The sequence below is a fragment of the Hyla sarda genome, chromosome 8 (assembly GCF_029499605.1).
Source record: "Hyla sarda isolate aHylSar1 chromosome 8, aHylSar1.hap1, whole genome shotgun sequence".
In the NCBI taxonomy this organism is placed as follows: Eukaryota; Metazoa; Chordata; class Amphibia; order Anura; family Hylidae; genus Hyla; species Hyla sarda.
The window spans coordinates 186,584,936-186,604,583 of NC_079196.1; the positions used below are offsets into that span (position 1 = coordinate 186,584,936).

At 44.6% G+C, this 19,648-nt stretch overlaps 1 protein-coding gene across 1 annotated transcript in view; it reads left to right on the forward strand.

Annotated features, from left to right (window-relative positions):
* EIF2AK1 (eukaryotic translation initiation factor 2 alpha kinase 1) overlaps positions 1-19,274 on the forward strand; it is a 43,439-nt gene extending 24,165 nt beyond the window's left edge. Inside the window, exons 9-15 of the mRNA XM_056536034.1 lie at positions 2,687-3,059; positions 4,553-4,661; positions 5,636-5,742; positions 6,767-6,884; positions 7,758-7,837; positions 9,506-9,739; positions 19,080-19,274. Of these exons, the coding sequence (XP_056392009.1) occupies positions 2,687-3,059; positions 4,553-4,661; positions 5,636-5,742; positions 6,767-6,884; positions 7,758-7,837; positions 9,506-9,739; positions 19,080-19,196 (1,138 nt within the window). The 3' untranslated portion in view covers positions 19,197-19,274. The remainder of the gene's footprint in view (positions 1-2,686; positions 3,060-4,552; positions 4,662-5,635; positions 5,743-6,766; positions 6,885-7,757; positions 7,838-9,505; positions 9,740-19,079) is intronic.
* Positions 19,275-19,648: the final 374 nt, after the last annotated feature.

A 19,648-nucleotide genomic window follows, 5' to 3' on the forward strand; every position in this document is an offset into this window, starting at 1 on the left:
AAAAAACCATTTTGTAAATTTTTGTGGCTTCCGTTTCTACGCAGTGCAGTTTTCAGTAAAACTTGCACCTTATATTTATTCTGTAGGTCCATACGGTCGCAAGGATACCCATTTTATATAGGTTTGATTTTATTTTACTACAAAAAAAATTTATAACTACATGCATATAACTACATTACATTGAAAAATGTCCCCTTCTGATTCCTATAACTTTTTTTTTTATTTTTTTTTATTTTTCTGGGGCAGTATGAGGGCTCATTTTTTTTTGCGCCGTAAACTGAAGTTTTTATCTGTACCATTTTTGTTATGATCGGACTCTTTGATCACTTTTTATTCACTTTTTATGTTATAAAAAGTGACCAAAAATACACTATTTTGGACTTTTGAATTTTTCTACGTGTACGCCATTGACCGTAAGGTTTAATTAACAATATATTTTTATAGTTTGGATATTTATGCACCCGGCGATAACAAATATGTTTGTTTTTATTTACACACTTTTTTTTTTTGTATGGGAAAAGGGGGGTGATTCAAACTGTTATTAGGGAAGGGGTTATCCACCATAAGGTGATTTTAGTACTTGCCTGCCTGACAGTAATGGACATGCTTAGGAAGGATCTGCGCTTGCCTTGGGGCTAAATGGCTATGCTGTGAGATTACCATAACACTGTGGCTATGCTTTTTGTGAACTGGTATTTCCTGTTTGAGTTTTCTTCCTTGCCTGCAAATCCCAGAATTCCATTTTCCTCCCTCCCACACATCAGCTACCCTACCCATTGAAACATAAATGAGCTGCATCCATTCAAAAGTCCTGGATTTTCAATCAGGGTGCCTACAGCTGTTGCATATTGCTCTCTCTCCCACCAAGCGATCGCTCCACTTATTGAAGCAGACAGGCTTCCTGTCATCAGCTGACTAGTGAGTCAGGTCTCGGCCGCATTGCAAGCTGGGAAAAATGAGACAACAGTCATTTTGTATGCTGTTAAAAATAAATATTGGGGTGAAAATCACAGAAGAATTGTGAGAAAACCGTCAAACACAGGTACAGACACTATATTATGAACTTCACTAACTTTACAACCCCTGTAGCATAGTCAAATGAAAACAAATCCTGGAATACACATTTAAATCACGTTTATTAACACTTTTTCATTTTTTTATTGTTTTTGCAATGTTATAGCCCCCTTTAGGGGACTATAACATTTGCACACACTGATTTCCATATGCAATAGCATTGAATTGATCAGTGTTATCACAGCTCGACTTCTCCTGCCTGGATCTCTGGCACGGAACAGTCATTTGGCGATCGGACAGCGAGGAGGCAGGTAGGGATCAACCTCGCGTCCGGCAAAGTTTATTTTCGTTTTAGACGGTGAAATCAAGTTTGATCGCCGCGTCTAAAGGGTTAATGCCAGACATCAACCCGATGTCATTAGCCGTGGCATTAGCCGTGGGTCCTAGTTACTTATAGCTCACCTGCTGAGCGCGCCTCATACCTCGGGAGCCACAAAGTTAATGAACTTCCATTTGCGGCACGTGACCACGTGGAAAGATGGAACCTGTCACTTTTTTTTTATATTTTTTTTTTGCATTGTTCACCATATTTCATTGAAATTAAAAGGGAATCTGACAGCAGCGTCATCCGCACTAAGCTGCTTGTACAGGGCAATAGTGCGGGTAACGCTCATTTCAATGGTGTTCACGTTTCTTGAAACTGTGACACTGCTCCAGAGTTAAGTAAAATTAAAAATACAGCCACCAACTTAAAAGGTAAACACCGTTGGAATCTGCATTACCCTCTATTACCCTGTACTGCAATCTGAATTCCTTTAAAGTGACACTGTGTTTTTTGATGTGGAAAAAGCTGCGATTTTTTTTATTTTATTTATTTAATGGAAAAAACAAACCAAAAACTATGTTTTCCCTGTGTTAACATACCCTTATTATAGGCTTGTTTTTTTGCTTTCATCATTCTAAGTTTCTTTTAAAGGGGTCCTCCAGCGAATATTCTTTTATGATCTCTATATGCCCGGGCTGCCACAATATAAAAAAAATTAACTTACCTCCAGCTGCTCCCCTGGTGCTGCCAATATCCGGCCCGTCTTCTTACTGCCTCTGTGGCCCAACACCTCACACTGCCACAGCAGTGTCCCGCATCGACCGTTGATTGGCTGGGTGGCAATGTGATATATTGGGCACCAGAAGAAAGGCCAGGTCCAGGCCTGCTACATTATACTGCTGCTGTGCCAATTACCAGGCGAGGTGGGACATCACTGCGGCCAGTGGTTAGTTGAGCGCAGTGTGATATGGGAATTGACTTCTAAAGGGGCAATGGCTCAGTTTACAGATACACATGGCAAACCCTGCCCCCATTTCCTGTAATTTGACCTGATCTAGCTGGCACTAGAGACAGATTTCCCTTGACAACAGACCGTGGACAGCAGATTGCATGGAAGCGAGACACATATTGGGTAAAACTTTTTTGTTAATGAAGTGATATACAAATATGTTCAAATGGAATGAATGTGTTTGAATTGACATTTCCCATTTAAATGGTTCAGCACTGAATATTGGATTACTTGATTTATTTACTTAAGAGTGGGTACAGCTTACATTTTTACACATTACAATGTTTTCGTGCTACATGGATTGCATAGTATTGAACCATGTATTTTTATTATTGCAGGAATAATAAGGGAGTACAGAGTGTAGAGAGCAGTGGAGGATCTATTGTGTTTGCGGACTCAACAGATGGAATACAGTTGGGTAACTCAGGCTCACAGAGTGTTAACATGGCTTCTGTGGATAAAGACAAGTATTACATTAAAAACAAGATCAAAAACTTCAGCATGTCTGATGTTAACCAATGTAGAAACAAAGACTCCAATGCTAATGTGCGATCCTGCTCCAGTGTCTGCAATAAAAATGACACGTCACAGGAACTGTGTCCCAGGGACAGGTGTCCATTTAATTCTGAAGATGATATGGATGATGGGAGTGATTCATCGTGTGATGAAGAATGCCCCCAGAAAGAACTCTGCTTACACAAACACTTTGAGGTACAATATTAGTGTGTGTTGCAATATAAAATTAATTTTGTCATAAGTATTTTCAGAGTGCAGTACCATTACAGGTAGGGTGCCAGTGCTTTATTTTACACACGCAGGAGCCATTGGTGCCGGTTCCGGGCATCAAAGTCCTTCTGCAATAGTAAAAGCAAATTTGGAAAACCAATTTAATCCAAGTCTGTTATTAGTTTAGAGTTTATCAACCACATCCTGTTAGGAGTAGTAATTCTTTTAGCCAATAGTACACAGCCAGACTGCGGTTCTGGAGGGAAATTCAGACTGCTGTTATATGGAGCAATCCAGGTTACACAACCAGACTGCGGGGAGATCCAGACTGTACCAGCCATACTGCTGTTATAGGTAGATGTGCAGACTACACAGTCAGACAGCTCTTATAGCTAGAGGTCCTGATTATACAGTCAGTTATTGAGGGCTTCCAGACTGCTGTTGTAGATAGAGATCCAGAAAAAGGTCCAGATTATACAGTTAGACTGCTGTTATTGGGGGGCCTCCAGATTTAACAGCCAGACTGCTATTATAGGGGAGATCCAGCCTACATGGCCAGACTGCTGTTATAGGGGAGATCCAGCCTACACGGCCAGACTGCTGTTATAGGGTAAGATCCAGCCTACACGGCCAGACTGCTATTATAGGGTAAGATCCAGCCTACACGGCCAGATTATACAGTTAGACTGCTGTTATTGGGGGGCCTCCAGATTTAACAGCCAGACTGCTATTATAGGGGAGATCCAGCCTACATGGCCAGACTGCTGTTATAGGGGAGATCCAGCCTACACGGCCAGACTGCTGTTATAGGGTAAGATCCAGCCTACACGGCCAGACTGCTATTATAGGGTAAGATCCAGCCTACACGGCCAGATTATACAGTTAGACTGCTGTTATTGGGGGGCCTCCAGATTTAACAGCCAGACTGCTATTATAGGGGAGATCCAGCCTACATGGCCAGACTGCTGTTATAGGGGAGATCCAGCCTACACGGCCAGACTGCTGTTATAGGGTAAGATCCAGCCTACACGGCCAGATTGCAGTTATAGGGCGAGATCCAGCCTGCACGGCCAGACTGCTGTTATATGCGAGATCCAGCTTACACGGCCAGACTGCTGTTATAGGGGGATATCCAGCCTACACGGCCAGACTGCTGTTATAGGGCGAGATCCAGCCTACACGGCCAGACTGCTGTTATAGGGGAGATCCAGCCTACACGGCCAAACTGCTATTATAGGGGAGATCAGCCTACATGGCCAGACTGCTATTATAGGGGAGATCCAGCCTACACGGCCAGACTGCTGTTATAGGGCGAGATCCAGCCTACACGGCCAGACTGCTGTTATAGGGCGAGATCCAGCCTACACGGCCAGACTGCTGTTATAGGGGATGTCCATGGTACATCTACAGCAGTTCTTCCTGTATTTTTGTGATCTATTCAGTACAAGCACTTTTATAAAGGTTTTGTGTTTCCACAGATTCAGTATCACTTGATGTTACACATACAGATGAATCTCTGTGAACGGTCCTTGTGGGACTGGATTGAAGAGAGAAATGAGCACTACAGAAAAGGGAGAGATTCTGCCAGTAAGTTATACAGTGTTATCGGGGCATCCCCCTGCTTACAATACAGTGGTCCCTCAAGTTACAATATTAATTGGTTCCAGGACAACCATTGTATGTTGAGACCATAACTCTATGGAAACCTGGTAATTGGTTCTGAAGCCACCAAAATGTCATCGAAAATAGGAAAAAGTGAGGATTAAAGAAAAATAAGTAGATAACTAATATAGATAAAGCAAATCCTTATATATAAAAGTAAGAAAGATCTGCTGGGAGCTGTAATCACTGTCTATGTCAGTGTTTCCCAACCAGGGTGCCTCCAGCTATTGCAAAACTACAACTCCCAGCATGCCCGGACAGCCGTTGGCTGTCCGGGCATGCTGGGAGTTGTAGTTTTGCAACAGCTGAAGGCACCCTGATTGGGAAACAATGGAGCTTCTTTAGGGTCCTATACAGTACACACTGTCCCAAATGGAGCCACCCTTACTTGGTGTCCAAAGGAGCAGCTACCCCTGGCACAGGTAAGGAGTAGTACAGAACTTGTAGTTCCTCTCTGTACTGTAGAGGGCGCTACCAGACAGCCAGTCAGTGCTTGCACCTCAGTTATACAGGTGATTTACCAGTAAAATGCCCATTCTGATTGGTCAGTTCCTCCAGTTGTGACATGTCTCACAGATCTGGACTGTCCGTAGCATTGTATGTTGAGTCTGGTTTCAAGTTACAATGGTCCAGAAAAAAAACATTGTATGTTGAAACTATTGTATGTTGAGGCCATTGTAAGTTGAGGGATCACTGTACATTCCTGTAAATACTTTAGTCATTGGTATTGTTAATCTAGTTTGAGGCCAATGTATTGGTGTCTGAAAGATAATGATATGTTGGCGTCATGCTAGGAGACAGGAAATATATTTAGAAGAAAATATTTTCTCATGTTCTGGTAAACTCCAGTTTGTTAAGAATTCTTATCTTTAACAATTCTTTGTCCTGTCTGTTTTCAGGATGCTTTGACTTTGTGGATGTCCGAAGTGCTATGGGTATTTTTTATCAGCTCTTGCAAGGTGTACAATACATCCATTCTATGGGTGTTCTCCATCGAGATTTGAAGGTATAGTATATTGGAGTTAGCCGTAAGGGCGTTCACATTTTTTATTAAAAAATATATTGTTGCGTAGAGTCCTTCAGATCCAGGGATGTGTGTAAGGGGGTCAGTGGTATATGAAAATGCATTACCTTTTCATATCCTGAAGACTCTTAGTAATAGTTATGATATGCTTGTGGTGCCTATGTGACGTATTCACCAGATGGAGGCCATTATTCCATACAGAGGACCAGTTAAAAATCTGCAATACCCATCTTTTACATTATAGCCTATGGCAGTCTTTATCTATGCAGTGGCATATGTCAGGAAATGCCGACATGCATCTCTGACATGCATTGCAAGCACGGTGTATGAAGACCCTAAATGTCATTGACATTTACTATACATACACACATACATATATATGTTATAGGGGTACTCCGCCCCTAGACATCTTATCCCTTATCCAAAGGATAGGGGATAAGATGTCAGATCGCCGGGGTCTCGCTGCTCGGGACCCCCGGGATCTACCATGCAGCACCCAGCTGTCATGCCCCCTCCCATAGACTTGCATTGAGGGGCAGGGTGTGACGTCACATGGGGGCTGAGTCGTGACGTCACGATCTTTCGTCCCCGTGGTCCAGATGGACTCAGCCTGAGGACCTCCAGCGGTTCCGGAAGCCGCAACAGGTGGGTGGTGCATGGTAGATCCAGGGGGTCCCCAGCAGCGGGACCCCGGCGATCTGACCTCTTATCCCCTATCCTTTGGATAGGGGATAAGATGTTTAGGGGCGGAGTACCCCTTTAAAATATGTGTGTGTGTGTGTGTGTGTGTGTGTGTGTATGTTTTAGCATCTGTTTTATAGCCACAATAACCAGACTTCTGCAGTCATTGTAGGATTCTTTGGGGACCTAAGTTTAGATGTGCAGGAGATCCTGGTATTGCGGCCATAATATGCATTTTGGCAATGGGAAAGTTGCCTTAGTATCATCTGAATTTACTGTTCATAATGTACACTGTACCTGACATAAACCTCTGTGTTCTGTATAGCCAAGAAATATTTTCTTACAAGGATCAGATCTTCATGTTCGTATTGGGGACTTTGGACTTGCATGTAGAGATATCATACAGCACTCGGATCCTTGGTTAAAGAAGGATGGGACCAATGGTAGGTGACTAAATTGCAGATAATATAAGTTCAAAGAAAAAGGTTGTGACACTTAACCAAATTTAAAGGCACTTTCCTCATTCATCAGATAGTCCTTACATGCAGCAGTTAGGTGACGGCCGTTTTGCGCTATTCAGTGCTTTTTAGAGGCCTTGAGGAAGAATGGCGCAAAACAGCTGTTGACTAACTGCTGCATGACCTTATCTGCTGAATAAAGAAAAGGCCTGTAAATTTTGGGTCAAAGAACAAATGTCATGATAGCTCTTAGTAGTGTGGTAGCAATGTCAATAACTCTGCCAAGCTGCATGTAAATCCTATATCCTATAAATATTCCTGATTATAACCTACACCTTAGCTGTGGTCCCTCAGCATACGACGGTAATTGGTTCCAGGTAAATCATCGTTTCTTGAAGCCATCGTATGTTGAGTGATTCGTACTATGGATGCTCAATCATACTCACGTGTCCCCTCCGCTCCGGCCTGTCCGTTTGCCGCTCCTCTGCTGCCGTATCCCTACGCTGCCGCCGTTCTACATCGCTGTCATCATGCTGCCCTTATTGGATGACGGGGCAGCATGAGCGGCGATGTGATGGCAGGGCAGCCGCAGCAGAGAAGCGGTGAACTGATGGGCCAGATCGGCAGGGACATGTAAGTATCATTGAGCGGGGCACATTAAACGGCTATCGGGCGGCAGCTGAAGCAGTCAGCGCTGCTGGATAGCCGTTTTTACGATGGCCCCGACACACAGAAGCATCGTATGTTCATGCTGCCTTGAACTTACGATGGCTTCAGAGAGGCCATCCTATGTTGAAATGATCAGATTTCGGGGACCACTGTAATATAATGATACACTATGCTTCCTTCTAAATGCAGATTCTGCACACACGTCAGGAGTGGGCACCTGCATGTATGCTGCACAGGAACAGTTACAAGGATCACACTATGATTTTAAGGTACAGAGATTTATATAGCACCCCAATCTTCTGTATGAGATCCCTTCAGTAATTAAACTTGTGGAATTTAAACCTGGGGTGGGGAACCTCTGGCCTGTGTGTTGTATGGTATTTCTTGCGGCACTGGCTGCTGAATCACTGGCCAGCATGAGGTAAATATACATTATGTACGGGTATAGCTTTTATATTACACTAAATTCATTTTGCAGGAGGGGAGAGGGGGAAGGATATTATTTACTATTGTGAGGAGAGAAGAAATAACTTTACCATTATAACTAATACATTATCCTAATGGATGACTGACATTATGCAGCACAGGAATAAGTACCCCCCCCCCCCCCCCCCCCAACATTCAATTTACAACCTGCTCCTAGATCAAACTTTTCTCATTTGGATGTCTCTCTTCCAGTAGTACAGCTATATCACTAGACTGATTTCAGATTCTACAACCCATGATGGTTTCTTCTCTACTGTACTAAAGCTGACACTCTCCACCCTTCCTGTGCAGATTCTGCAGTGGGTTTCCCTCTCACTACCCTTTCTCCCCATTAATTGCTCTGTCTGTTCAACATCCTTTCTCCCTGTTATCTTTTCACTCTAGGGGGTTACCAATAAAATACTTAAAGGGGTATTTTAGTGAAAAACCATTAACTGGCTCCAGAAAGTTAAACAGATTTGTAAAATACTTCTATTTAAAAAAAAAATAATATTCTTAATCCTACCAGTACATTATCAGCTGCTAAAGTTGAATTGTTCTTTTCTCTCTGACTAAAGTGCTCTCTGCTGACACCTCTGTCCATGTCAGGAATTGTCCAGAGTAGGAGCAAATTCCCATAGCATACCTATCCTGCTCTGGATAGTTCCTGACATGGACAGAGGTGTCAGCAGAGAGCACAGTGGTCAGACTGAAAAGAACAACTCAACTTCAGCAGCTGATAAGTACTGGTAGGATTATTTTTTTTTAATAGAAGTAATTTACAAATCTGTAACTTTCTGGAACCATTTGATATGAAAAAAATTTATTTTTCAGTGGAATACCCCTTTTAATAGTCTCAATATCCTTCTCTAGATATACTGGGATGACTAAACTGTCCATTTCTAGTCACCCTGTCATGGGACGCAAATGATGGTGCAATGAAAAAGTGTGATTCTTAGCTTAGATATCCTACAAATGCACCATGGGGGGATATTTATCAAAACCTGTGTAGAGAGAGAGATGCAGTTGTTCATAGCAACCAACTTCCAGCTTTTAAAGAAGTACTCCGGTGCCTTTTTTTTTTTTTTTAACACTTTAACAAAACAAACTTTAAACTCACCGTCCTACGTTCCCCCGTTGCTCTGATATCGATGTCCCCTCTCCAAGTGGTGCAGGCTGTCTTAAGAATCTGGACTATATTTTCAGTCTAATTTTAGTTTTCATTTTCTATAAGTTCTTAGCTTTTAGGTGCATTTGTGGGCACTTAGACTGCACCCCTTATATACAGAATTCCTACCCCTTTGTCAAGCAAGGTGAAAATGTAAAAAAAAAAAGTGTGTAAAATACACAAAAAATGTGCCAATTTTTTTTTTTTTTTTTTTTGGCACAGCGTTTTAGTTCTTACTCCCATTGTTCATTGAGCACCATGTGAGGTTCTTGGTAATGAAATCCATTGCGCTTGTGTTTTCCAGTCTGATATGTACAGTGTTGGAGTTATATTATTGGAGCTCTTCCATCCATTTGGGACAGAGATGGAAAGAAATGACGTCCTAAGGTCTCTCAGCAGTGGCATCATCCCTGAATTGTTTGAAGCCCATTGGCCAGTGCAGAGTAAATATGTCAGCCTATTAACCAGCGCTGACTGTTCACGGCGTCCATCTGCTGATGTAATGCTGAAAAGTGAGCTCTTCCAGGAGAGAGAGAACGTAAGTATCCTGGATCTAAGGTGACTGACTTCCTAATAAGCTTTCCTCTATTCCAGTGTTTCCCAACAATTGTGCCTCCAGCTGTTGCAAAACAACTCCCAGCATGCCCGGACAGCCAACGGCTGTCCGGGCATACTGGGAATTGTAGTTTTGCAACAGCTGGAGGCGCACTGGTTGGGAAATATTGCTCTATTCTGTAGAAATGCAGTGCTCTTACCTTCAGTAGAAGTATTAACAATTTAACGATGCAGAAGGTATATTTACGTCCTGCGCCAGCTCCCGCGATATGAAGTGAGGTCGCGCTGCGACCCCGCTTCACATCGCGTCGGTTCCAGCGCTCCTCAACGGCTGGGACCCGCGGCTAATACCACACATCGCCGATCGCGGTTACTAACCCTTTAGAAGCTTTGACCGTCGCTTCTAAAGTGAAAGTATCCCGGCTAGTCAGTCAGGCTGTTCGGGACCGCCGCTGTGAAATCGCGGCGTCCCGAACAGCTTACAGGACACCGGGAGGGCCCTTACCTTCCTCCTCGGTGTCCGATCGACGAATGACTGCTCCGTGCCTGAGATCCAGGCAGGAGCAGTCAAGTGCCGATAACGCTGATCACAGGCGTGTTAATACACGCCAGTGATCAGCATAGGAGATCAGTGTGTGAAAAAAAAAAAAAAAGTTAAAAAAAAGTGTTAATAAAGGTAATTTAACCCCTTCCCTAATAAGTTTGAATCACCCCCCTTTTCCCATAAAAAAAATAAGTGTAAATAAAAATAAACATATGTTTTATTAAAAAATGAATAAAAAGTGATCAAAAAGTCCGATCAAAACAAAAATTGTACCGATAAAAACTTCAGATCACGGCGCAAAAAATGAGCCCTCATACCGCCCTATAAAAAAGTTAAAGGGGTCAGAAGAGGACATTTTTAAACGTATAAATTTTCCTGCGTGTAGTTATGATTTTTCCAGAAGTCCGACAAAATCAAACCTATATAAGTAGGGGATCATTTTAACCGTATGGACCTACAGAATAATAAGGTGTAATTTTTACCGAAATATGCACTGCGTAGAAACGGAAGCCCCCATAAGTTACAAAATGGCGTTTTTTTTCTTCGATTTTGTCGCACAATGATTTTTTTTTTTTTCCCGTTTTGTCGTGAATTTTTGGGTAAAATGACCATTGTCCCTGCAAAGTTGAATTGGTGATGCAAAAAATTAGCCATAATAAGGATTTTTAGGTGGAAAATTGAAAGGGTTATGATTTTTAAAAGGTAAGGAGGAAAAAACGAAAGTGGAAAAACCCTGAGTCCTTAACCCATTAAGGACGCAGGACGTAAATGTACGTCCTGGTGCGGTGGTACTTAACGCACCAGGACGTACATTTACGTCCTGTGCATAACCGCGGGCATCGGTGCGATGCCCGTGTCATGTGCGGCTGATCCTGGCTGCTGATTGCAGCCAGGGACCCGCCGGCAATGGCCGACGCCCGCAATCTCGCGGGCGTCCGCCATTAACCCCTCAGGTGCCGGGATCAATACAGATCCCGGCATCTGCGGCAGTGCGCAATTTCAATGAATGAATGATCGGATCGCCCGCAGCGCTGCTGCGGGGATTCGATCATTCAGAGCGCCGCACGGAGGTCCCCTCTCCTTCCTCCGTGCGGCTCCCGGCGTCTCCTGCTCTGGTCTGTGATCGAGCAGACCAGAGCAGGAGATGACCGATAACACTGATCTGTTCTATGTCCTATACATAGAACAGATCAGTATTAGCAATCATGGTATTGCTATGAATAGTCCCCTATGGGGACTATTCAAGTGTAAAAAAAAAAATGTAAAAGTAAAAAAAAAGTGAAAAATCCCCTCCCCCAATAAAAAAGTAAAACGTCCGTTTTTTCCTATTTTACGCCCAAAAAGCATAAAAAATTTATTTAAGACATATTTGGTATTGTCGCGTGCGTAAATGTCTGAACTATTAAATAAAATGTTAATGATCCCGTACGGTGAACGGCGTGAACGTAAAAAATAGTCCAAAATTACTACTTTTTTAATACATTTTATTTAAAAAAAATTATAAAAAAATGTATTAAGTTTTTTTATATGCAAATGTGGTATCAAAAAAAAAGTACACATCATGGCGCAAAAAATGAGGCCTCATACCGCCGCTTATATGGAAAAATAAAAAACTTGGAGGTCATCAAAATAAAGGGTTTATAAACGTACTAATTTGGTTAAAAAGTGTGATTTTTTTTTTAAGCACAACAATAATAGAAAAGTATGTAATAATGGGTATCATTTTAATCGTATTGACCCTCAGAATAAAGAACACGTCATTTTTACCGTAAATTGTACGGCGTGAAAACGAAACCTTCCAAAATTAGCAAAATTGCGTTTTTCTTTTTAATTTCCCCACAAAAATAGCGTTTTTTGGTTGCGCCATACATTTTATGATTTAATGAATTATGTCATTACAAAGGACAACTGGTCGCGCAAAAAACAAGCCCTCATACTAGTCTGTGGATGAAAATATAAAAGTTATGATTTTTAGAAGGCGAGGAGGAAAAAATGAAAACGTAAAAATTTAATTGTCTGAGTCCTTAAGGCCAAAATGGGCTGAGTCCTTAAGGGGGTATTCCAGGTAAAAAAATTTTTTTCTTTTTTTATATATATCAACTGGCTCCAGAAAGTTAAACAGATTTGTAAATTACTTCTATTAAAAAATCTTAATCCTTTCAATAATTATCAGCTGCTGAAGTTGAGTTGTTTTCTGTAAAATGACTAATGTCACTGCAAAGTAGAATTGATGACGCAAAAAATAAGCCATAATATGGATTTTTAGGTGGAAAATTGAAAGGGTTATGATTTTTAAAAGGTAAGGAGGAAAAAACGAAAGTGCAAAAACGGAAAAACCCTGAGTCCTTAAGGGGTTAAGTACCACTGGCACTAAAGTATATTAGGAAAATGTATCATTTGATTTTACCCTGTTTTTGTGGAGTTGATTTGTCTCAGTTGATGTTCAGAGATTTATTGCAACTTTTGCTTTTAGAAGCTCTTTCTAAAATGGAGCAGCTATGCCATGGTCTACTTAAAGGGGTACTCTGGCCCTAATGTACGATGTAGGATCGAGGGGGTCCCGCCGCTGGAAACCGCAGCAATCTGTCATTCCGCACCCACCTTTGTGAGCCCTCCACAGCGCTGGAGGCTTAGTGTGACGACCACGGGGCTGGATTATAGTGACGTCACGACTCCGCCCCTCCCCCTCAATGCAAGCCTATGGGAAGGGGCGTAACGGCCGTCACGCCCCCTCCCATAGACTTGCATTGAGGGGGAGGGGTGTGACGTCACACTGGGCAGAGTTGTGACATCACGATACTCAGGCCCAGTGGTTGTCACGCTTCGCCAATTGGATAGGGGATAAGATCTATTAGGGCTGGAGTACCCCTTTTTAACTTTTTGCAGTAGTCATGAATTTTAGAGATGAGCGAACTTACAGTAAATTCAACTTGTCACGAACTTCTCGGCTCGGCAGTTGATGACTTTTCCTGCATAAAGGTGGATACCTGTATCCACCTGGAAAAGGTGGATACAGTCCTAGGAGACTCTCTCTCTCCTAGGACTGTATCCACCTTTTCCAGCCCACGGGAGCACCTGAAAGGTGGGATTTGTTGTAAATCTATACCAGCCCAGACCCAGCTTATGAAACTAACACTGTACAGCATTTGTAAAAAGTCGCAGAGGAGGAACCATACAAAGAAGTGTTCAATATTGTCATAAAAATTTTATATTTATCGCATTCCATGTGACCATTTATTAAATTGGGGGGAAAATACATAATGCCATCACACATATTAAAAGTGTAGAAAAATCGTTCACCTACATACTTTATAAATTCTCCCAGTCTCTTTAGGCTGACCTGAACTTTTTAAAGGGGTTGTTCAACAAATGGTTGTGCTATTCTAAGGATAGGACAGGAATATCTAATGGGCAGGGTGCTGACACCCGGCACCCCCACCCATCAGCTGTCTTGCAGGGCAACCACAGACAGATCTACAATACAGATGTCTGGAAGCCGTGGGCTCAGTTCCTGTTAAGGTAAATGGGATTTGAGCTGCAGTGACTAGGAATAGTCACTTTATACAAAGAGAGGTTATTAATACTAGATTTATGGGAATAGAACAGGGATTTATTCTGATTCCATTTGGGGGCCAGTCATGGGGCAATTGGCACCAGCCTCATGGCTTTTGCTTTTGCCTTCCTTCCTCTGGAACAAAACTGTAGGGTTTTAGGTTGAACTTTTTTTTTTTTCCTTTTCAACCTTAGAGACTGTGAAGGAAATGTATCAAAACCTGTGCAGGGGAAAAATTGCCCACATCAACCAGTTTGATTCCTTCTTTCATTTTGCAGAGGTCTCTTTAAAAATGAAAGCAAGCTGATTGGTTGCTATGGGCAAATTTTCTCTGACAAGGTTTTGATAAATCTCCCCTCCCTATATTACTACACAATGAACAGAGCCCTGTTCACAGCAAAAATCTCCTTTTCCGGGTTGCTCTTCATTTGGGGGGGGGGGGGGGGGGGGGGGGGGCGGCGGGGGAGGAGAGAGAAACACCTATACTGATGATACATACCAAAGCAGTCCCCTAGGATGGGAAAAACAACCACCAGAGAAAGGGAATCTGGCCAGAGACCAAACCCACTCATCCGTAAGGTCTGCGAACGAGATTTGAGCTCCTGGAAGATCCTCTATCCATGAAGATGGACTGGGATGCCAAAGGAAGGGACTGACCATTTCAGAGACTCTAACCTACGGTCCAGATAGGGAGACAAGGAAGCCAGATGGGCCGTAACCATCAACTCCAAAAAAAAAAAACACAGAACCAGACAGAGCATTAGCAGGCTGGAAAAAAAAAATGGAAAAGGGGCATAACAAGAGAACCCCATTCAGTGTCATCTGACTCAAGAGAACATAGTGGAAAAACACCAGGGAGAGCAGCATACCCCTGAGCAGAAGGCGAGCACAGAAGGTGGAGACCAGAAAAAGACGGAAACCAGCTCTAGAGAGGCCGGGTGCTTAAGATCAATTACCTGAACATCTGCAGACCCAAAACCCTTGTCCCAGAGACCTGCCGCGAGCACCCGGGAGGCGAAATCAGCTCAACTGGTGTAATCCTGATGACCAGACCGTCCTCCATCTCGGGAGGACATGGACCTCGAAGGAGGAGACAGAATGTAATAACTGCCAAAAAAAAGTAGAATGCCCTGCAAAGGGGGCATCCAAGAATGCCGGAGTGACAGACATGGGAACTAAAGGTTCTTGAGTTACCTGGAAGATGTACATGGAAGAATAAACGGCTGAGAAAGGAGTGGAAGACCCTGAAAAGGAGCATCCTAGAACACCGGAGCGGCCGACAAGGGAATTGGGGGCTCCTGAGACCCCTGGAAGACTTACACCTGAAGGGTAAGTAAACCCAACGCCTGCGAAACACTCTGGGTGACAAACTTGTGTCGATAACAAAAAGTGCGATACAGAAACCGCCCCACAAGAGATCGCAAAGAAGTCTGGGCAGGATCGTTAGTGATGATTGAGGCCTCAGGCATGTGTAAGTCCCAAAGAATCAGTAGGACTGACCTAGAAAATAAGGCACTCCGCAGCATCCTAGGACAGTGTCAGAGACAAGGAAACTATCTGGTCCTGGATCCCAGAGGCCGAGCAGACCAGAGCACTCCAAAGTAACATCCTGGCAGGATGGGAACAAAAGGGAACCTAATTGGGACTCCCAGGTTCTGGGCAGAGGAAGGTTACGCCAGAACATTGACAGTGTCAGTTGTGCTGCACTGACACCACAAAGGGGGAAGGATAAACACACCCCTCCAGGTATATTGTGCCAAGGGGGGAGGAGGAGAGCAATGGCAGGACCTAAACAACAGACTGTGGCTAGACCGGCTGTCACAGAGCCATACATGATTGCATAAACGCCAACAGAGGAGAGCGCCGAGGCTGAATAAGCAGCAGCAGATAACCACGAAACAGGAAGAGAGCCAGGCCAAGATAGTGGGCAGCAAGCACAGAAGCAAAGACAGCGCAAGACTCGTCTGAATGCTCCAGCAAAAAAAAAAAAAAAAAGCCCAGCCAAATACCCCACCTATATCGTGGGGAAAAAAAGATGACTCCATATTGGCAGTAGAAAGCGCCCAGCGAAATAGTCCCCTTAGCGGAGGGGAAAAAAAACAATGGGTGGTCGAGATGAAACTCAGGCACTGACCATGTCAAACTCCCTGATGCCCGTACCCCAAGGAAAGGGTATTGTCAAAGTGCACCAGGCACTGTAGGAGCAGGAAATGCCGCCCTACGGTAACAGAACAAAGTACTAGGTGGACATAGCCCCCAGGAACTCTGCAACAACATATTGAGGTACGGAGGAGCCAATGTGTGTCCCCAGAGAGATCAGAATCCTGGACACTAGTGCTGGGCAAGGATACAAAGTCATGACTACGAATGCAAGTAAAAAGTGTGTACACAGCAACCAACTGCGTAGAAAGGGACACCCTAACAGGAGCCTTCATGGTCGTGTCTAAGGCAACAGAGCAGGTGCCTGAGCCACCCTGCAAAAGGAACCCAGAAAGATACCTGAAGGCACCTGATACCTGACTGTCGCCCCATCAGGCCCCATGTCAGAACAGAGGTGTTCAACCGCCACAGACCTGTGGAAGCAAAGAAGGCCTGAGCCACATCCACCTACAGAAGGAAAAGTGGGCTCTACACGTGCAGAGGGACCGTAGCATATATAGGGACACAGACATGGTTACCTCACGACAGTAGTGGGGTACCAAGACTGCAGACACGAAAGAAACCGCAGACATCCAGAAATCCGGCATTATGGAAGAAAGGCTCAGCACCCAATGGTATGTCACAACCAAGCCCCTAGCAGACCAATGTGGCACTCTTCTGCTGTGAAAGGCCATGGAAACTGCAGGAAACACCCACACCCCATCTCCTAATGGTGTTAAACACCAGGACTACTGTTACAGACACGAGAGATAAAGGATGTATGTGGGAAAGGAAACATGCAGACAGTCTGACTTACAGGTACACAGGTCCAATGAAGCCACAGACATACGGTGTGGAACTTCACATGGAAAGGGAGTCAACGGGCTGCAGTCACGGGGAGGTCACCTGGTGGAACCATGCAGACACAGTCTGGCTATATGGCTATACCGGGTCTCTCATCCTGAACCACACACTGAAAGTGGGTCACCAGCAGTCAGCCATGAGAGTAGTGGGCATGTAGAGGGGGACCGGGTAAGGTAGAGAATCCTGCGAACCAGTATGTGGTGCATTGTACAGGGCAAGTGAGCAACATGGGGTAGGATGCCTGAACGCACGCGATCACTCCTTCAAACCCTCCCACAGAAAGTGGGGTACTGGAGTGTGGCCAATCTAACAGCGACCTTGCAGTGTAGGAGACTCGGCAGACGAAAGGCTGGCTGACTGGAATCAGTCCCGTGTTACTGCAGGGACCCTCATCCAGATTTCTCACACCAGCAGTGAGGTACGGAACCTGACCATGCCCGTGGCATGTGAGACCGACTGTGGCGGAAACTGTGGGAAGTCTGGCTGAACAAGTACACTTCCAGGCGCTGGCAAAAAGGGATGACTATTGTGCCCCTCTGGCGCATGTGGGAGGGGAGGGGAGGTCTAGAAGCCATAGTTTCCCTGCCACCCTGGGAGAGCGGGGGGAGGCTAAAGCCGTGCATTGTATCACTGTCACCCTGTATAGGGTCCATAGGACACGCTGATTCACTCCACACTTCGCACATACTGGGGAACCGGAACTCCAGCCGCAGATGCATGAGCCGTGTGACGAGTGACAGGCAGTGGAGAAAACCACGCAGACCACTGTCTGTCACTCCTTCGGACATCTCATACTGCAGTGGGGTACCAGAACTCTAGTTGCAGATACATCAGCATGTGATGAGTGACAGGTGGTAGAGGACAGACATGGTATGGGGCACCCACCGGTAGAGAAGAACACTCACTGACGGTATCCTCAGAATCTTCCAAGGGATTGTGAAATCCCTGGCAAAGACCTGCCACGGCGGCTTGCAGATGCTTTTTTTTTTTTTTTTTTTTTTATATTGAACTAAACATGCATGAACCCCTTAGTGACATGGGCTATGACGCCCACAGCATATGCAGGACACTTAGGAGTCCCTGGTTCGGCAATGGGATGAAGCAGTGCGCTGTAGAAGCACCTGCTAAACCGCTGCACGGCTCTGAGCCAGGGGACAAGAAGAGCTCCTGCCGGGCTACCACTTCGGGAGCTGCTAATGGAGCCACTCTAACGAGCGCTGCTGACCCCCCTGCAGTGAGGGAGGAGCGGTGCTGGGAAAAGCTCCAAGTAATGTCACAGCCGCAGGTAAGCTGCCGGATGTATGAATGACCTGGCAGCACGCGGACCTGGAGAGGAGCCTGACTTCCCGTTCACACGCAGGGACAGGGGGAGAAGGGCGAAGTGCCACCATAACCCTCTGAACACGCGCCGGCTATGCACAGCAGACCCGATGAGGTGGTGGTGGCTCCTGCCTTGCATAATAGAAGCGCGGGGAGAGCAGCCGGGTCTGTAGCAGTTCTGACCGCATGCAGGTGGCTCCGACGCTCCAGAAAGTACTGGCAGCTCCTGGCTGGGGGAATGTTAAAGTAGCTCCCTCATAACCCCCACCTTAGTTGTTGAAGACAGGAGATACAGCTGAAGCTGCATGAATAAAATAGCGAGTGTTAACCCCTCACTGCCCAGACCACAGAAACTGCTCCAGTAGTAGGGGAATACTACCACTACATTCCAGGCTGCCATAGTAAGGCGAGCAGGGGCAGTGGGGGACCCGGACCAAGGGTACAACCTCCAGGTGCTGGCTGTTGGCAATAAGGGGTTTCTTCTGTCACTCAACCTAAGAAAAATACCTAACTAGACATACAGTAGTAGAAAATAAAATAGACCAGATCTGGGGAGCTCCCAGACCTGTGTCTTGCCTCCTACTGATACTAGTTAATACTGACTACCTCACTTCCAGTGGGCAGGTGGCGATTACTTTTTTTTTTTCCTAGTGTCAGTGCCGCCTAGTGGCAAGAGCATATACCCATCAGTATAGGTGTCCCCCCCCCCCAATGAAGAGCAACCGAGAAAGCTGATTGCCAGGGTGTTCTCTTAAACAGGCTATCAATTTTGATGGAAACCCTCTTTAGTATGTTAGTCAGGCTTTCACCTATTAATTATAAAGCCAGAAATGTATTTGAAATCAGTTACCTTTATTCATGCCCACTATTTATGATCTGTTCCTGGCTTTGCGTTTATTTCAGGTGGTTCAGGATCTTCAGCAAAAAGTTCTTGATTTAGAGGAAGAGAATGAGAGACTGAAGAAGAGCCTCAAGTTATTACAGGGACAGATGAGCAGAGATGCCGGCCTCCAGCTTTAAGTGTTGTCTGTTCACTGAATGTTATTGTAAATTAAACGTTATTTATACACTGTGGTGTACAGTCATTACTGTGAAATGTTATAGACAGGTGTGTTCAAGAGTCCATAGATAATCCTTTACCTATCCATACGTGATGGGGAGGTGTCTAACCCTGAGGCATTACAGCTGGGGGAAGAGTTCCTAGTTTGTTCCTCATTCCATTGTGAAACTGATGCAGATATTAACCCTATGCACAAAATATTTTTCATGGCATAATCTACCATTTTGACACATTAAAAGGGGGGTTATCTAACCTAAGATGACTTTACTTATTATCTGCCAGCCAGTAATGAACATGCCTACCAAGGATCCGTGCTTGTGCTGGTGGTAAATAGCCATGTGTGTCCCCATAACTCTGCTTTCTTGTTTGTAAACTGGCTATTTCCTGTTTGTGCTTTCCCTACAGCAACAAT